This window comes from Thermobia domestica, chromosome 13 (assembly GCF_964235325.1).
Source record: "Thermobia domestica chromosome 13, izTheDome1.hap1.1, whole genome shotgun sequence".
NCBI lineage: Eukaryota > Metazoa > Arthropoda > Insecta > Zygentoma > Lepismatidae > Thermobia > Thermobia domestica.
Genome location: NC_137466.1, coordinates 129,410,533 through 129,430,508, shown reverse-complemented (window position 1 = coordinate 129,430,508; position 19,976 = coordinate 129,410,533). Strand labels below are relative to the sequence as shown.

Genomic DNA, 19,976 nt, shown 5'->3' with positions numbered 1-19,976 from the left:
ACATTTTTTTCTTTATTTTCAAAAGACACCAACTATAATGTAGTTAACAATGATATAACATTCAGTATATTCTACAACTACGTATTTAACAACTGATGCAACATTCGTTATTTTCAAGCGACGATAAAATATAAGAAAGTATGATGATAATGAAGAAAGGAAAGAAAGTAAAAAAACGCATTTCAGATTTCAACGCATTTACACATTTCACCAATATACGGAAAAGATGATTTCTTGATGTCTGTCCATCTGATCGTCCTCATGTACACACGCCCAGATGCCATAATGTTTAAAGTATTGGAACCAAGTTTTAAACTTAATGTTTTTTTTTTTGTTTGTTTGTTTTTACGATTCTCGAGGGGGGGGGGTCAAATTTTCTTTCTACCCCAAAACATGAGGGTAGTTATTAAACGGTGAATTTTTTTTTAATGTGATATTCTCGAAAATCACTACAAAGATTTTTTTCAAAAATAAATATTTCATTAACGACTCTACGTTATTCAGTGTCATTTTTCTTGGAATTACATTTTCAGCAGGGTGGATTGATTTAAATCAGTCTGATTTAAATCACGATATAAATCAAGATTTAAATCACTTGATTTTTTAAATAAAAATCATTGATTTAAATCGAATTCCGAAATAAATTAATTTAAAGTGTGAATAAGTAAAATCCGGTTTCTGTTCTGTTATTTCGATTATGAAAGTTAATATTCATAATACAATGAGACTCAAATGTACGTTATAGTATTAAAACAAGTGTCATGCAGAGCATGATTAAGGAAAATCCCGTTTTGAACAGGTAACGGAGCAATCCTGCTTTCTTCCTTTCGTAACATTGGGTTTCGGTTTTAAAATCGTTAACTATTCCAATGGGGAAATCACCATCGACATTTAAGACGAAAATTCTTTTTTGTGCGTGTCTGTTTGTTCCCAGATAATAGGGCGTATTTAGAGGGATTATATCCCCTATCCATTTTTTTGTTAATTTTATAACTTTAGGCGAAATTTATGTATTTCATACCGCAAGCTAGCTCTGTTTTTTAAAATAGGTCCCTGCCAAATATCAGTAACTTTTGTGATAAAAAGTGTCATTTTGATAAACTTTGCTGTACTCTTTCGTTAATGCTTAACGTTTTAAATTATATCACCTATTTTTAGGTGATAGGGTAGAGTCTTCATTATTCGATTAAAAAAGTACCAATAAGGCGTTTTACTTCGTTTTTTTCAAGACTGGAGGCATTTTAGAACACGTTACATATGCTTTTACGCCTTTCTGCGTTGAGGCATAGTGTGTGATGACGTCATAAATCTAAAAAGATATTTTTTGTTATGCGCATTATTATTTTTTGGCGGGTTACATTCAAAAGACTGAAATTTTGCACACTCGTTCAGTGCACCCCTTTATAATTTTCAGATGTTTTCAGGTCTCTGCGTGGAAACCGGGGTCCAGAGGGGCAAAAATGTTTAAAAAAAAGATATTTTTAACAAAAAATAGCTTTTTTCGTGATTTTCCCGTGTCAGATGGAGACATATGAATGGTACCGTTTGAAAGGCTGTTCCATTCTGAAGAAAATTATGTACACACTATGCTCCTAGGATAAATAGGTATGTATCAGGAAACTGTTACCTGAGATACTGTTTTATACGGGAATCTGGGGTATTTGGGGAATATTATTTTTCGCGGGCTTACTTTTGCACCTACAAGATTGAAATTTTGCACATTTACTCAGTGCACCCCTCAGTATTTTCCAGATTTGTTTCAGATCTCTGCCTTAAAATAGGGGGAGAGATCCACAGAGGTAAAAAAATTTTAAAAACATATTTTTAACAGAAAATACCTTTTTTCGTGATTTACCCGCCCCAGATACATGATGGAGATATTTGAAGGGTACCGTTTGAAAATTTGTTTTATTCTGAAGAGAATAATGTACAAATCATGATCCTAGGATAAATAAGGATGTCCGAGGAAATTTTCATATTACATCCGGGTCATCTGGGGCATTGTGTGGATGTTCTTCGCTCATTGTTAAACAGTTTCCTCACCCTTACTACTCAAGGTAGGAGCTTGAAATTTTGTACACACATTTAGTACACCCTTAGTATTTCCCAGTTGATTTTGAGATCTGTACATGAACACAAAGGAATCCAGAGGAGATCAAAATTTAAAAAAAAGTTTTAAAAAATACCGATTACTCTAAAAATTTCCCGCTTCAGGGACATGATAGGGAAATGTGAATGTTACCGTTTCAAAAGCTGTTCTATTCTAAAGAGAGTGATGTATGTATCATGATCCTAGGATAAATAGGGATGATGCTCTAGCTGCTTGGCTGAAAGTCTATAATTTACCTTTTAAAAGAGCCATAATTTAAAAGGGTTAAGAAATATTGTTTGGGATTGATATAGGTTTTCTCAAGCGGAAGGTTTTCTCAAGCGTTCTTCTCAATTGAAAGATATAGAGAGGAAATGGTAATCCTCATTAAAGAAAAAAGGGCTACGGTCAGTGCTGTAGTCCTAAAATTTTCAGAGGGTATACTGTTTTGTAATCATCTATGATTGTCATAAAAGACACAGAAGGCATTTTTAATGGACAATGTATAAAGCATGTATTTATTAATTGAATTTAAATATAAATGATATATTACTATTTTATTGTCTAAAAGCATTTCATGCTATTTTCTTGATGACATTCCTTGCTTAAATCACACCATTAATAACATAAATAGGTGCAGGTGTGGAGAAGGAGCCAACTCACTCCGAGAAGGAACAGAGAAAATTGCGCCTGAGGTGCCAAAGAAAGAAAATTATGTCCGAGGAAATTATGTCCATTTTTTTTTAATTAATAATTTCTGTATTGCTCAAAGTTACATATTAACATTCAGTGGCGGATCTAGGGCCGATCCGCCCGATCGCTTTCCCAGAAGAGGAAAGTTTTTAATTTTTTTTTTATATAAATGAAACCCATCCCAGAGTTTGGAGCTCTTAAAAGTAGCTCTAAGTAGCAGTATTACAACCCACTACCCCGCGAGAAGTCCGTCCTGGATCCGCCCCTATTAACATTAGCACGATATTGAACATATTCATACCTTAGTTTAAAAATATCGAGAGGTTTGGTTCTCTTCAGCAGAGGTTAAGCAATTGAAATATCAGAGCCATCGACCTTCAAAACAAAACTACGCCACTTTGAATCGATCTATCTCCATATCCTAAATCTAACAATTTTGTGTTCTTGTCTTGTGATATAGCCACTTTATCATTGGAATCATGGCCTGATTAAATAAATATAAACGAAACAAAAGTAGAAAGTACTATACGCTTTGAAGCAGAAGGTACACTCTAATGACTAAGATTAAGCAGAGGATATGCGGCGTGTTCCGCCGTGTACCCTCGACTACAGCCCTGGCCACGGTGGCTCAGTGGTAGAGCGTTCTCCTCCTCTGGTAAATGAGGTCCTTGGTTCGATCCCAGCTTGCGCCAAATAAATTTTGTGGTGGACAAACACCTTGTGCGTGGGTTTCTGTACTGAACTCTTTTTTCTAATAAGAGTTACCATTGTTTTCCTACATATAGTTCAATTTTGTTCATATTTTAAAAACAAATAGTTATGTAATGATTCTACAATATGATATAAGTAATTTCTCTTGAAACAATCCACAATAGATAACCATTTCAATTATTTCAAGACCTAAGTTTATAGTAAATTCTAATTTAAAGTTTAAATAAAAATAAAAAACGAATAGCCGGGCACGCCCGTTTTTAAAAATATTATTACTTAATTGTGATGTACAGGGTTTGTCCGAAAAGTAATAGGACTGAGTCGATTTATAAAAAATTACTGAGCCAATCGTTACAATTCTTTAAAAACTTTCAAAATAGGCTCCTTCTGCGTCGATGCAGCGCTGCCAGCACGATTTCCAAGCATTGAAGGCGTCACGGAAGTCATTTTCCGGAATAGCCTTGAGAGCCGCGGTGCAAGCTGCTTGGATCCCCTCTGTCGTCTCAAAATGCTTGCCTTTCATCGGGCGTTTCAGGCGAGGAAACAAAAAGAAGTTCGGGGGGCACATCTGGGCTGTAGGGCGGCTGCGGAAGCGTTAGGATGCCGGCCTTGGTCAGGTAGCTGTTCACAAGAAAGGCGGTGTGAGCTGGGGCGTTGTCGTGGTGCAGCTTCCAGTCGGCTCCGATGTCTGGTCGGACCCGATTGACCCTTCGTTTGAGTCTCTTGAGCACTTCCACGTAAAATTTGGCGTTGACGGTTTGTCCAGGAGGAACAAATTCATGGTGGACGGTGCCTTTAATGTCAAGAAAGACAATGAGCATCGTTTTCACTTTGGATTTGCTCATTCTTCCCTTTTTTGGGCGAGGAGACGCCGGCGTGTGCCACTCGGAAGATTGCCTCTTTGTCTCGGGATCATACTCAAAGATCCATGATTCGTCACCTGTGATTACGTAATTAAAAAATTGGGGGTCACTTTCACACATGTTAAAATTTTCTTGGCACAATTCCACTCGCCGCAATTTCTGGTCGTCAGTGAGCACTTTTGGGACAATCTTCACGCACACCTTGCGCATGTTCAAATGCTCTGTCACAATTTCATGAACCACAGTTGTTGGTAAATTTAACATCTGGGCAATTAAACGAATACTTAGTCGACGGTCTGAGTTCAAAACTTCGCGCACACGAGTCACATTGTCGGTGTTTATCGAAGTCGAAGATCTTCCAGCCCGGTCTTCATCGGCGACCTCTTCCCGGCCCTTCGAAAAGGCCTTGTGCCACCGAAACACACCACTTCTTGCTAAAGCATCATCTGGGTAAGCCTGCTTGATCATATCAAACGTCTCTGTCGCAGATTTACCGAGTTTAACACAGAATTTAATCGCGTACCTCTGCTCTAACGAACGCTGCATTTTCGGCTTGCACCACTCACAGAAACACGTCGCGCGAAGAAGCCTGCCCTGACTCTCCGTGTGCTCGGAGACAACTGACCAGCCGCTCATTCGTTAGCTAGGAACGTCCTCTACCGAATCCAGTCGGTGCGCGCACGCTCCGAAGTAGTCATGGCGGAATAAAATCAGTCCTATTACTTCCCGGACAAACCCTGTATTTTATATTTCGACAAACAGATATAGTCCTGCTAATTTAATAGAAACATACAGTAACATTCAATTTCTTCTCTATAGTAGTAGATGCAAATCTTTGTGGCACAATAAATAGACTATAGAAATAGAAATAACATAATGAAATCTCTAGAAATATAAATAAAATTGAGCATATTTTTTTTGGATTATATGTAATAAGCAAAAATAAAAACTGAAAATGTGACCAGGCCTTTTTTAAATAATGATAGTATGTAATAAACAAAAATAAAAAATGAATAAGTGCCCACACTTTTTTTTGGAAAAATGAAATAGGAGGGACATACCTAAGAATCAGAGAGTGTAGAATATTCTAAATATGTAGCAAGTAATTTACCAGTAATGGTAAGAGAGAATGATTAATTGTGGTGGTAGAGATATAAACTAGGCTCTGCTACTTTTTAATTCAAGTAATTTTCTAATTGATTCTCCATTTCTGTATAAGTTTAGTTGGATCTACTAGTATTCTTTGTTTTTGTCGTCCTCCTCAGCTTTAACGTACCGGAGAAACCCATAACATCTATTCTGAACTTCGGTGTGGCGATGTTTGTCTAAGAAGTCTACGCCAATATTCTAAAATAGTTATCATTTAGAAGAGAGAGAAAAAATCCTGCAGTATGTTTCAAATTAAATTAATCTTCTAAAAATATTCAGTATGTCAATTTGGTAATTAATAATTGCTTTGAAATATAAATCACTTTCTAAAAGGAAAATTGCTTATGTATATACAAAATTTCTGAAATGGTGGTTAATAAATAAAGTTCCTCAAGCTATTTTCTTTTACGTAAGTATACAATTTTTTAACAGTCCTTTTATAGTTCCTTTATTGCCTAATATTCCAACTTTTTTATACTTCTGTTATTTTAAGCCTAAATAGCGCTTTCTATAGATCAACTTCTGTGGTGCAGATTGAGGAGATGTAGGCCAGAAAAATGCGGAACAAGTTTGGAAATGGGAGCCCAAAATCAGGTTAAGAAAAAAGGGAGGAGCATTTCCCCCCCCCCCGAGTTTGAGATTTATATAGATTTTATCAATAGAATAGTAGTAAGTCACTGAAAAACGAGAAATTTTACTTATATTAAGGGGTCTTGCCCCCCAAAGCCAAATCTGAAATGACACTACTGTACTAGATATTAACCTAAACTAACCTAACCTAGCCTAAACCATCAAAAAAAAAAAAAAAAAACAGAACATATTAGAAGAAAGTATGAATTTCAAACAAAGAATTCTGTTCTCCCCCCCCCCCCAATCCTAACCCAAACTAACCTACATTAACCTAACCTAACCTAAATCATCAAAAATACAGAAAACATAGCAATAAATACGAATTTTAAGCAAAAAGTTCTGGCCCCCAACGGCAAAATTGCAATTTTACGGCTAAAATTAGTGAGTACAAATTATATGAACGGTAATAAAATATCGGAACCAGGCTTTCTCATGGAAAATGTTGTCCTAAGGTGAGACGAAGTAAAACTGTGAAGGGGTTGCAATGAGAAACTATGTGCCAAAAGACTGCCCTTCCCCAGACAACATATAACGGCAAATTTTAATCTTATCTACGGTGTGTAGTTAATCCAGGAAGCCTGCAAGAAACAATGATTGGATTACATATCGGAGTCAAATTTGTCATGGCAAAAGATAAAACGAATAATATTTTGGTGGGACATCTATTTATTTTTATCTTATTTATTTTTGCATTAAGAGCTCATCATATAGAGAATCTAGAAGAATTCTTAGCACAAATATGTAAGGAATTAAATATGTGAGAACCATACTTGTCGCATGGGAAAATGGAAAAACGTAATGCGAAGTTTGTGCTACTAATCACGCAATACTGCACAAGAAGGCCATAACGATCTGTAGCGATATGTAAAAGCAGTGAAGTAATTCATGATTCTTAAGAATAGAAGTTTCCCAAAACTGTCCCACAGGTAAGGCATCTCGAACCAATCGAGTATGTTACTGAATGGCAACAATGATAGTGTCTGGAAACTGACACACAGAATGACATTCTGCAATATATTTTGTTCTTGTGTAGAAGGAACAGTGCTACCTAACATCGAAACTCTGTCACATCGTGTTACAGCATCAAAGAAAGCTCAAACATAAGTTTGAACTAGCTGAAGTGAGAAACAAGAAGTAATGCAAGGTAAGCATTTTTCTTGTATGTAACTGCAGATTTTACATAAGAAATCTGTAATGTTATTTCTTTCACTATTTTTGTTCAAGCACATGGTCACCGTCACTAACGCGCCTACTCATTATGGGTACACTCCTGTGCTACCACGTGGGCTCACCAACTTCGTCCTACCCTTATCTGGATTAAATACAATTCTTCCTTTTAATGTTCCCTAGCACAGGTTGTTGTTGTATGCAAGAACGCTGCATTTATACCCATAACGTTTAAGGTCTTCTAAAATAAAAGAGAACCTAGGAATTCAACTGTTCCCATCAGAAAACAATGTTTAAGGGTATTAAAAGCACATTTCCTGAAGAAAGAAATAAATACATCCCGAACGATTAATGTGTACAAATATTTTAGTGCGGTCAAAACAAGAAGAAAATCCTCTGCAACTTGTCTCGTGTCGGCGTAGTTTCGGAGATACAAGATACCGAACGTGTGAGAAAATGAAATTTAAATCTGTTTGTTTTGAATACCAACAAGCGCACTGTTGGCGGTTAATTAAATTTACAAAGTAGTTATACCTGCTTCTTTAAAAAAAATGATCATTACGAAATTGAACAATGTGGAATAGATTTCCCAAAGGAAGGGAGGAATTCCCGGTTATTTTTTCAGATAAAGGGAAATCGAAATGAACTTGTAATGAAGAAGCTCGTAACAGCACAACAGGCAACACTAATTCATTTGAACCAGCTCAATATTTCAAATTACATTATGCTATGTTTAGGATTTTGTGTCGTGTTGTGTGTCGTTGCATAATTTTCATTAACTACGATACTCAATAAAGACCATGAGTACAAGTTACCAATGAAAGGAGTGGTCTTATTTCTAATGTGTACATACCTCTGCGCAAGAGACCCGGGTTCAATTACCGAGGGGAGCTCATGTGGTTCGGATTCTACATTAAGCTGTAGGTCCATATCTCATGTAGTCTCGCTCCTGAAATGGACGCCAAACTCAAATTCAATCATCCACTTTTCCAACTAGTCAAGTATCTCTTCAATTGAAGTTAAATCTAAGAGTGCGGCAGTGTCTGAACGTTCCACAAACTATCTACAAGCACCCTTTGAGTCCTATGAAAACAGCAGTTGTCATCTTAGAAAGTAGGAATGTACACTTTATACAGAGTGATTTAAAAAAAAATCACGGATTTCATTTGGGTCTAAAATTTCTAACAAGTCCGATTTTCATGTGGTTTGTGGCAAATGATCAAGGAAGGATGGGAGATTTATGAGACCATGTTTACTGGTTAAAATTCGAGATAATATCGGCCACGCCTTAAGAAAAACCGCAAATATTTGCCAGTGTACTTTACAATTGGAATCAAGTGCGGTGCGGTGAGAAGATTTGAGTTTTCTCCGCACATGGAAACCTCGCCAAGATCAATAAGAATAAGAAATAGGAACGTGGGCCGTTGTATTGGGAATTGCGCTGTACAATTCTGTGCTACTGTGTGATTGTAATCAGGACACAGTGAGAATAGTGTACTCTTTGGAGCAACATGAGTTTATCGTTAAATTTCTTGGTGAACGGAATCTGTTGTTGCTTTGCGAAGGTCATCTGGAAACAAATTTGCCTCACGTTCTGCCCCAGATCGTAACATAATATACCTATGGTCGCTAGTAAATAAATAGGAAGAAACAGGATCGCTTCTGAGTGAGACAGGGAAGCATCGGACCCCGTAGGCAGCTCATGTGGAAAATGTCATTTATCGAGTCCTTAGATCGCCCAAGAAATCTCTCGGTTGTTTGTCGCAACAAATCGGGTGTAGCTATTCAACATGGGATTTTTGGCTGTTCCCGCTAACACTTAATTTGTATTCTCACTAACCATTTGTATTTTGCAATTTCGCTTCAAAAATCCAAAACCTCATTCCAATTGCAAGGTACACTGGCGAATATTTGCTGTTTTCTTTGAGGCATGACCGATATTACCCCGGATGAATTTAAACCAGTAAACATAGTCATATAAATCTCCCATCCTTACTTGATCATTTGCCACAAACCGCATGAAAATATGACCTCAGTGAGAAATTGTAGGCCCAATTGAAATCCGTGAGTTTTAAAAGAATCACTCTGCATTATTCATGTAGGGGAAACGGCAACGTCTGGTCACTAAAAGTGGTAGCCAGGGGGAGCTTTAAAAAGTGATTTTTTTTAGTTATATTCACAAAATTTACTTGGGGGAGGGGCACGATGGCTCAGTTGTAGAGCACTTACTTCTGGTGTCTGGAGTCCCTGGCTCGATCCCCGACTAAGTACATTTGTGGTGGAAAACTTCGTGTTCATGAGTGTTCTCGGGGTACTTTCGTTCCCTCCCACATTCTAATCCCACCAATTCTTCCATCATTATTCACTTGCCTCAATCATGCGTCTCCCTTAACCTAAAGGGCATAATCGTGAGACGTTAAACTGGAAGATTCAATTACAACAAAATTTACTTGTATGAGTGAACCTAAATCATGGTACGAGAATCATATCCACGTTAACACACAAACTTCTCCAGACTAAACAATACACAGCGGTGAAATGTTTCATTAGGCTTTCGATCACCATGCATGTTCCATGTTCGAAACCTTGCACCACTGTGATACAGGGTTAAAAAAAAAAAAATACTCGTCGAAGAACAGTACACGTTTCAGTCCAATGTCAGTGTTCTTGAGTCTGTTGAAGATACACAGCTTTAATGTGCCACAGTGAGAATGTGGTCTCTTTTGTGATATTTAACTCCAAAAGTTCATGACATGAGGCTTCCGTTTGTAATTTTATTTTGACAGTAGGTTGGAATAGAGCTAAATTCGGAATTGTATCAGGTTCTGACTTTCTGTTGGCTTTACTTGACCAATCATGAAACTCGCCGACAATGCTTTCAGTGGCGGATCTAGCCCGGGTACGAAGGGGCATAAGCCCCCCAGTTTTTTGTGTTACAAAAATAATTTAAGATTTATTTATATATTTTTGAAAGTTTATAGTAAACTCGTGATATACTTATCAGAGTATCTACTTGCAAACGACTGTTCTAGGCTAGAGTAATTTTGCAACCACAGTTTTAACCCAATTTTGTATAGGCATGTGTGTTAGGCCATCCATTAGGGCCATGTTGGACACGCCAACAACTCAGTCAACCTCATGTATTACCCATACAGGCTTGCCCAAACAATGGTTTCTTTTTCAATTCTTTCACATACTTGGTTCAGTTCACTTCACGAGTTGTTTCCATATAACCAACTAGATAATTCGCCCTACTGTATATGCACTAGCAGTGATAGATAGGTCTTTTTTTTTTTTAAGTCACATGTTACCAGTGAAAATTCATCTATAACAATAGGAAATGACCAATGTGTCCTACAGATTTTTTAATGTATACGTTTCACATTTGTATCAGTTTTGTTTTACAGTGTTGCTACTTTTTATTATAAGTTGTAACATTGAGATTTTTATTTCTCCTATAAGATTTGGGTCCTCATTCCGTAGCTATTAGCAGCAACGCAAGCCAATTGCTTTTAAATTTGCGATACTCGGCATAGCAGTATAATTAATTGCTTATTACATTTTTGCGTCACGTTGCGAATCACAAATCTTGCGATGATCGATACAGAATGAGACTCTTGATATCCACTTATTTATTATGCATAAGATAAACATTTTTGAAATACAGAATTTTTTAAAATTTATTATATTGCAATGTTTTTCAATGATTTTTATAGAGATTATGCCAAGCAATCGGCGAATTATCGTCGAGCATAAATATTAGAAAGTATTTCCAACTTACTAATATTGTGTCGTTTCTCTAAAGTAACAAAAAATCCTACCTTACTAGAGACACATAATATGAGAGGCTTTAATCAAAGATTTCCCCTGAACCACTTTTTGATTGGAATAAACGAAATTTGGTATGTACATAGAAACAAGATACATAGGAACAAGAAGACTTAACTTCAGAAACCAGCATTTCATCTTCGTGGAAATACTTTCACTTCAAAAATGACTTCATGGCTGGGAAAAGGACAAAATCAGATTGTGAAAATTTAGGAGTATACGGGGGATGGGGAATAATTTCATATTCGCAGGATCGTGCTTCTGTCTTTGCGAGTTGTGAGGTGGAGCGTTTCGTGAAGGTTAAAAACAACATGGGTCAGCATTCCACCCCTCTTGGATGTGATGGAATATAGTAATTTCTGCAGAAGTGAACCACATAATGTTCCTGTAAATGTGGTTCCTTTCGTCAGGATATATATGATCACTAGTCTATGCTAGTCTCAAAAAACTTTCAGCATGAGCTTGTCCGCTGAGGAATGGACAATGTTGAATACTTGCAACAATTGTTTCCACTAGTATTGGAGGCCAAATTGAAAGAAAGGGTATTTGTTAGACCACAAATTACAAGACTCATTAAGGATGCACACTTTATATAGACATTGAACCCAACTGAAAAAGGCCACATGTTTAATTTTCAAGAGTGTTGTCGTAGGTTTTTTAGGAAACAACAAAACTGAAGACTGTGAAAAACTGGTGTGCGATCTCGCACGGGCCTTCTTTGGAGTTGGAAAGAAAGTTTGTCTCCATTATTTTGACTGGATCTTAGTTTCTGGGTCATAGTGATTGATCCATATATCAAGGTGAGTTTTATTCTGTCAAAAAAGTTCTCCTGGTTTCCGTTGTACAGGTCAACAGTTCCCGGGAGCATGTGATTCGTTCTTGTGTTTGAAAAGATGTCTGTAGCTGGGAACAGGTAGACATCTTATGCAAATGTAAATGCTCATGACTCATTTTTCCCACAGACCCCACAATTATCTTTAAATCTTCAGCTAGTTGGCGAATGGTTATGCAGCAATCCTCCAAGTTAGGGCTTCCACCATAGGCGTGCGCAACGTGGGTGCCATGGGTGCCTTGGCACCCTCATTAGACAAACTTTTTTATGTAGAACTATTACAAACTGAGAATAGATTACGTGTAAATTATTTCCCGTCTGCATGTGTGCCTTGCGTCGCCGACGCAGCGTCGGGTGCAATGACGCTCTCTTTTCTTAGGGAAAAGGGGGGAGGACGACATTCCATATGGTGGTACTTTAGATCTGGCACCCACATTCCCAATGTCCTGCGCACGCTAGTGGCTTCCACTTATCCTATGGTTTCTTCATCAATGGCAGACTGACGTGACCATGGAATGGAGTCCATTTCTACGGAAGTCCGGCCGGACTTGCACTGACGATGCCAGTGCTTCACAACGTCATATGATGTACTTTCTTTCCATAAGTCTCTTTCATGTCCTCAAAGTTTCCTTTGGTATGTGTATGCCCTGTCAAGTACAGAAACTTCATCACCTTTCGTGATTCATTTTTACACGTTCTTTCACTTTATTGCCTCTAACACTAAAAATCTTGCGAGTTAAAAGACGTCATTTTCCTCATAATCTATAGAGATATGTATTAATACACATGTAAAATTTCTATATTCTGCATTAACCACAACTTAGAGGAAATCTTTAATGAACATCCCTCGTATCTCAAAGTGAATTAATTTGGATATTAGAAATAATCATTTGCAATATAATAAAATTTAATTTAAAAGCAGTAATACATTCATATTTTATACTTTGTTGTGTAGCCTATAAGTTATTGTTGACATATAGAATAATACTATAATTTTAGTGGTAATAGTGTTGTTCGCATTTTCTTCTTACTTGTAGGTTATCGGCAACTACATCATGGCAGGTATTTTTTACTCAAGGTTTCTCTCTTCAATGTTTGGACTTATAATGCTTGGTTGGTCTCTATATTCGGGAAGGAACGCAGATATTCATCAGAGAATGATGCATGAGATGACTCTGCTGAAGAATGAGTATCCTTCGCAGTCGTGGAATACTTGGTACACCTTGACAAGAGCTCTTCAGAAGCATATTCATGATAATTCATCCCATCCAACAACAATATTACTCGTAACACCACCTAATGGACGCGCTACTGCTATGTGGATGGCAAATGATTTGGCTCGAGGTGTACAACGACTTTACAGCAACAGCACTGAACATAAATGTAACACCATTGTTGGTGGGGACTATTTCAGTATGGAGTCAGGGCCAGATTTCCATGAGCATGTGACAAGTGCCTTGCGAGAGAACATAGCAGTTGTTGTTGAGGATATTCAGGATATGAATTCGAATAGTGCTTTAATGTTTCTCACTTTATATGACGAATTAATGTCAAAGAAAAGCAATTCATTTTTAATATTAACTCTTTCAACACAAAAATACATTCAAGTGTCTGCAAAAACAGCACGAGATCGGGCCCATCATTATATGAATGACGCATGGAGTGCGTCTTTACACGAAGACATTTTAAAAAATCTAGCACATCGAATCGCAGAAAACTGTGTACAGATATCTCCAGAAGATAGCATTAACGAAAAGTGTAGAAAATCAAAAACTCTTAGCCCTGAACAAACAGAAAGGACGAAGTCTGTATCAAGCTCGTTTATTGGATGTTCTTTAGAAAAGGATAAAACAGCAAAATATGTGGACAGTAACAGAAAAGACATGTAATGGACTGCCAATAATAAAATCACGTATGTGGAGCATCTAACTATTAGAAGACTAATATTAATGTTATAACAAAGATCTTGCTTCAAAGTAATCATCGTAAATAACATTACATTGTAAAAAAAGACTACATTATTTTATTTTGGAATAAAAGTTTTGCAAATGTAGTTGCTATGCCTTGTATTTTATTCTATGAATTTTTTAATTTTATATTCTACTTCAAACTAACATTGTGGAGTGTAATATAAAATATTTGTTTCACTTTGTAGAATAGCTAAGCGAATTAAGGGACTTTACTCCTTGATTTCGTTGTATTTGTTTGTTTGTGAGAAAAATATATGTAATATCTAACTTATATGCAATGAAAGAAGTCAGTATGGTTCACCACAATTCGTACTTTTCATTAAAATGGTCTGATTGTAGACTTGATTTTATTTTTCAGTGTCATCAAAAAGTGGCAGCTTTAGGATTCCTAATGCTAGTTTACAATTTCTTAAATAAAAGCCGATTGTGGTTACTGTATTCTTCAAACACTAAGTTGAAATAAATTTATGTAGCTATATATACTAACTTTCGGCTATCTAGGAACATCGCATCCAGACCTCCACATTTGCTCGGCCTACGGACTCACATCTCTTGTTTCAGCTGTTGCTTCCTCTGTTCTTCGCCCGAAAGAAGACGTGGATGGCATTATTCTTTGCGAAAAATGTGAACATCCAATGGAATACACATTTCGAACATAGTAAAATAAAGGAAAAAAAAACATTCGGCTCAAATTCTAACTGGGCTGAAAAATTCATCTTAAATTATTTTCTCCTGATGACGAGACTGACAACCTCTAAGTCATTTTTGTATATTAAAAAAATAGAAATTGCTCCTCTTCTCTCGTTAAAACCGGAATTTTGGGAAACACAGGCAGCATATGCCCATTTGTTTTGAATAAGATCTTATATACCAAGAGTCATATCCTCAATATGTCTCTAATGTTAAGAAATATCGAGATATGGTCATCTTATTATAACAATTGTAAACGATACTTGTTATTTTTTTAAATTTTTCATCCTTAATTTTGGAGGTAGAAAGAAAATTTTAAAAACTGGATAATTTTATGAAAACCTTAAGTTTAAAGTGTGATGCCGATACGTTGAACGGAGCGGCCTCCTGTCGAATGAACACATTTATGTTGGGATGAACGAACAGACGGACGGACGGACATCCAACAATATTTTTTCGGCTTGTAGGGGCCATAAAACATATAAAACCGTTGAAATCTCGAATTAGATTCTTTTCACGATTACCATATTTTCTTCTCTAATATCGTCACTCGAAAGTAAAAACATAAATAGCATATATGTATACTTGCAATGCATATATGTATACTTGAAAAGCAAGTTGCTACTACACTAGTTACCTCTAAATGGATATCTCTTATTATGGCATTCAAGTTGTTCTATGTTGAGGAATGGATTCTTTTTGGTGCAGACTGGCTTGTAATACAATGAAGTTGGACAAACATAATCACATTTTCCTCCTGCAACAAACTCGATATCTGAAACAGAAATTAAAATTATATCCTAATTATTCTAATGCACAAGTTTATAATTACTATTCATGTAGGTTCATACGTAAAAGGGACTTTATATATAATATGTTCTACCTTCCCATTTTACGGGATATAACTAACTAACTAACTAACTCTATGGCCTATGGAACCTGGAGGTTCAATGCCGCGTTCACAAAAGCTCTCCACTGACTTCTATCCTTAGCCAATAGGATCCAGTTTCTACTTTGTATTCCTACCTCTGCGAGATCCATCTTAATATTGTACTCCCATCTGCGCCTAGGTCTTCCTAATGGTCGTTTTCCGATTGGACTTCCAGTCAAGACTTTGAAAGCGTTTCTACTTTCTTCCATCCTAGCTAATGACCTGCCCACCTAAGCCTCCTAGACTTGATGACCTTAACAATGTTTGGTAAACCGTATAAATTATGTAGTTCGTCGTTATGAAGTTTCCACCATTCCCTATTCCCGTTCCTCTTGGGTCCGAATATTCGTCTCAGGATCTTGTTCTCAAATACTTTCAGTCTATGTTCTTCTCTCATTGTAAGCAACCATGTTTCGCAACCATACAGAACAACAGGCGTGATTATTGTTTTATGGGGTCTATATTTTAAGTTTCAAATTCCTCGACAGAATTCGCGACGACAAGAGATTTTGAACTGAATAATAACACGAATTCCCTGCTTTCAGTCGACATTTAATTTCTTCGTAAATATGATTTTCATCTATTAATATTGATCCTAGATATTTCAAGTATCCACTTTATTAAAAGTATGATTTAATATTTAAACGCATCCATAATTTGCTGTATTACGGTCCCGACGCCCTACCATGTATTTTTTTTACGGGATATATTTCTTGAAATTCGATAGTTTCATGTGAAAGAGAACAATTTTGACTTGAAAATAACTTTTATATTAACATTGGCTACAAAACACACCAAGTCGCAAATATTATAAAATATTTGACTGGTTTTTGACACTATACGAAGTCAAAATTTTCTTATATGAGAGTAATGTATATTAACAATTTTGTGCAAATAAAAATCTATGTAGGAACATGCTAATTTATCAATTCATTTACCGGTACATATGACAATCTAATTCTAATACCCTTACATTAGTCTTCCTGATTCCAGTTTTGGACATCGTTCCCTGAGCAACCAGTGTCTGTTAACTCGTTTCTAACTTTAAATAAATGGATTTCAAGCAGCTTTTAGAAAAACAGATTATCTCCAACGAATTTGGCCTTTTAATTATGGATATGCGAAAATAGTGCATAATTTGAAATAAGTGCCCAAACGTAAGAAAGTATAACTTTCCCAACTAACAATCACGATTTTATGTTATTTAGTACATGAATAAATATAGATGCAACTATGAAAATAAGCTATGAAAATGATGTCCATAGTTATATTTATTTGAATTGACCATGGAAATTACACTTCTAATCATTAAAATGTAACACCAGTGAAGAGACATCCGATCAGCTCAACACCAGAAACATTCCATCCACAAATATTCAAGTGACAATGTATCGAAACTACATGGATTGTAATACCCCAGAGTACATCCAACACTCTTCGTCTCTATGCCTAATCGTGGCCCCGCGTGGCGTAGTCGCTATTGCTCTCGCCTTTGGTGCGGTCTCGGGTTCGATTCCCAGTGGGGACATTTGGTCTAAAAGATGTAACAGCTTTTTCAGGCTAGCCATCTTGAGTGATGTTTTTCCTGGGTTTCCCTCATTCGCACCAGGCAAATTCCGGAATGGTATCTAACATATAGGTTCCTGGCAGCTTTCTTCCTTCCCTGTTATCGGATAGTGTGCTCGACGAGGGACGTCATCCCTCATGTACGTGACGGGCTAAATGGCCTTAGATGCCGACAGCCCAGAAATCTAATTCCTTTTTTCCTTCCTTCTATGTCTAATCGTGTTGCAGCAGTTGTTGATGTCCATTGTGGCTCCACGTGATATTGATACTTGTGCTATACAAGCTCCCGAGGCTCACGTTGCTCAGAGCGGTAAGTATAGTCATTTTACACCGCAAAGTATCTGACTAATAGCGTACCCACAATTTCATCAAGGGCGAATTCACGCTCCCAAGTTTATATTACTTGAGAACTTATATATGGTCAATATAACATATTTTACATATCTTGTTTAACCTTTAAACTACAGAGGTAATTTACCTTTAACCTTTAAACTACATTTAAAGCGTTTTCGTAAGGGTTTACAAAGAAGTCAATTTCTTCACCCCTATTTATGGAAGACACATGAAACAAAACGTGTTACAAAAGCTATTGTAGTACCATTTCGAAATGGAAATATCCGTAGTTAAGACAATAAACAGGGTATTTTGAAAACAAGGAGATATTAAAACCTAGGCAGCTCATTTTGAATACGGCACTGTATCTGACTACCAAATTTGATATTTCTAACCCTTCTCTTTCATACTGTTACAATTGTAATATCCAACGTTCGGGTTGGAATAGGAAAAATGTTAACTGAGGATATTACATGAAATGACACATTTCTTACCTACTATCTGTAAAGTTTTCCTATTTTCAATAAACACTTTATGTAGATGTATTAAGATACCAAAATGGCAAAGTATCTCATGTATTCACTATGTTATATGAAAATAATCTTTGATTTCTTTAGTCTTTACAAAGCGGAGATTGCCTACTGTGAGAGTGAAATATTCAATTACAAAATGGTGCATGTTTCGGGTTAAAACTTGATGTTTACATTACGGAAATTTAGATATTCGAATTATAAAATGATAAAGAAAGGAAGAGAAAACTATGTTACCTAATTTCTTTTTCTTTGCACGACACTCCAGGTGCCACCGGTTGTTGTATGTTCCTCCATCGCTTCCACAAACTTTGTAGGGAAACAGTCTCCATATCTTGCATGGATTAAACTCTGGACTATCTTCACACGCACCATCTACTTCTTCTGTGCCATCTATAATCAGATTACATAAAAATGTTTAAATAAAGTATATTCTCGTATATTTAATTAAAATGTATGATTCAATTTCATATTCAGTGTGTTTGAACCGTCATGTACGTACAAAATAACTTGAATACTACTTTCCTACTTTGAGCTCCCTACGAGCAGCTATAAATAGCATGTGCTGAAATATACGTTTGAAAAAAATTATAATACAAAAAACAGTTGAGAATGTTCCAACAGTATTGCCAGAACTAACTTAAAAAGAAATAATCTATTTGAAATTTATATGAAATTGTATAGGCCTATTATATTTATTTGATTAAATTCAATAGATAACACTTACATGTCAGAACCTGCGTATTAGGGAATCTATTGAATTAGCTATATTGAGCTGTCACTTTTTATCACCGTATATATACTAAAATGCAGATATAACCAGTGGCTACCGGTTACTATTTAGACTCAGGTACCAAAATATTTACCATCCTCTTAGGTATTGATCAACACCGATATCATCTCTCTATGACATACAATTCCCGAGATATGGCCCCTTAAATCTCCCAAAATCGGAACTATTTGACCAGTATCTCGGGAACGGTAATAGTGATGCGAAAAATTCCATCATTTCTTTCAGATGGTTTTTGATGTTCTATAGAATGGTGGGCTCAAAATTTAAAAAAAATAAAAAAAAAATCGCACGTAACAGACACGTAGGGGAGCCCGGCCCAAAATGGCATACATCGATTTTATGCTTAAATATTTCCTCAGAATATGTTTAAAATTTTCTCGTTTTCTTCTGAATGCTTCTTTGGAATGTTGTTTGAGTATTGACGTGGATATCACTAAGATTGTTTATTGCTAAAGTTCTTATTTTTAGATTGTTTTTTTTTTTAAGTTCCGAAAGTCCATTTTGCCCGGGTATGCAGGGCAAAATGGCACACTACCTTGTTTCTATGAAACATATAAACAGAAGTATAAGAAAGTGGATACTGATCAATAGAAAAACATACAGAATGGCTGATGGAACATTTTCGAACAAATACATTTAAACATATCAATGTAGGCCTAAACTTTATTTGCAAAACAACGTAAAAATTAAGAATATGTTAAAAGAAATTAAAGAATATCGAATAAATTAAAAATGTGTTTCAGGATTATGCCGACAACACAGAAGGTGAAAACTGAAAATGAAGCACTAAGTATTGTTCAGCTTTCACAGACTTCACAAAGAAACATCTTGGCGCTTGGAGATAATCCAGCACATGCAGCGTGATTCCAGAGGAAACAAAGCTGACAACGCAACCAACCTTCTCCGGCTTTGGGCATATTGTAAAGTTCGTTACATGAGATACATGGCGCATAGTTGCCATCTTCAGTATCCTTGACTAAGGCATTAGATTCTCGTCTTCAAGACTAAGATCAATAAAGATTCTACGTTTCATAGTTTCTTTTGATCATCTTTGTGCTGCAGGTCTAATTTTAGATTCGGTCTTTGCCTTCAGTTCCATGTGGTATGGACTACATGGGAGGAGCTGACTTTCTTTTCGCGTTTGTTTTCTGTGTTCACATTTTCATTGAAGCTCGAGGCACTGGAGAAATGTGCTCAATGA

The 19,976-nt window shown here is 36.3% G+C and overlaps 2 protein-coding genes across 2 annotated transcripts in view; one reads left to right on the top strand and one right to left on the bottom strand.

Moving 5' to 3' along the window:
- LOC145667749 (uncharacterized) overlaps positions 1-17,860 on the bottom strand; it is a 57,412-nt gene extending 39,552 nt beyond the window's left edge. The window contains exons 1-2 of the mRNA XM_081735193.1: positions 17,848-17,860; positions 15,260-15,397 (exon numbers count right to left, since the gene is read on the bottom strand). Coding sequence (XP_081591319.1) covers positions 15,260-15,397; positions 17,848-17,860 — 151 coding nt within the window. The remainder of the gene's footprint in view (positions 1-15,259; positions 15,398-17,847) is intronic.
- LOC145669284 (uncharacterized) lies at positions 5,509-13,994 on the top strand. Its single transcript, XM_081737602.1, has 2 exons — positions 5,509-5,914; positions 13,000-13,994. Exon 2 carries the CDS (start codon positions 13,018-13,020, stop codon positions 13,849-13,851), a length of 834 nt encoding a protein of 277 aa, XP_081593728.1. The 5' UTR covers positions 5,509-5,914; positions 13,000-13,017; the 3' UTR covers positions 13,852-13,994.
- Positions 17,861-19,976: the final 2,116 nt, after the last annotated feature.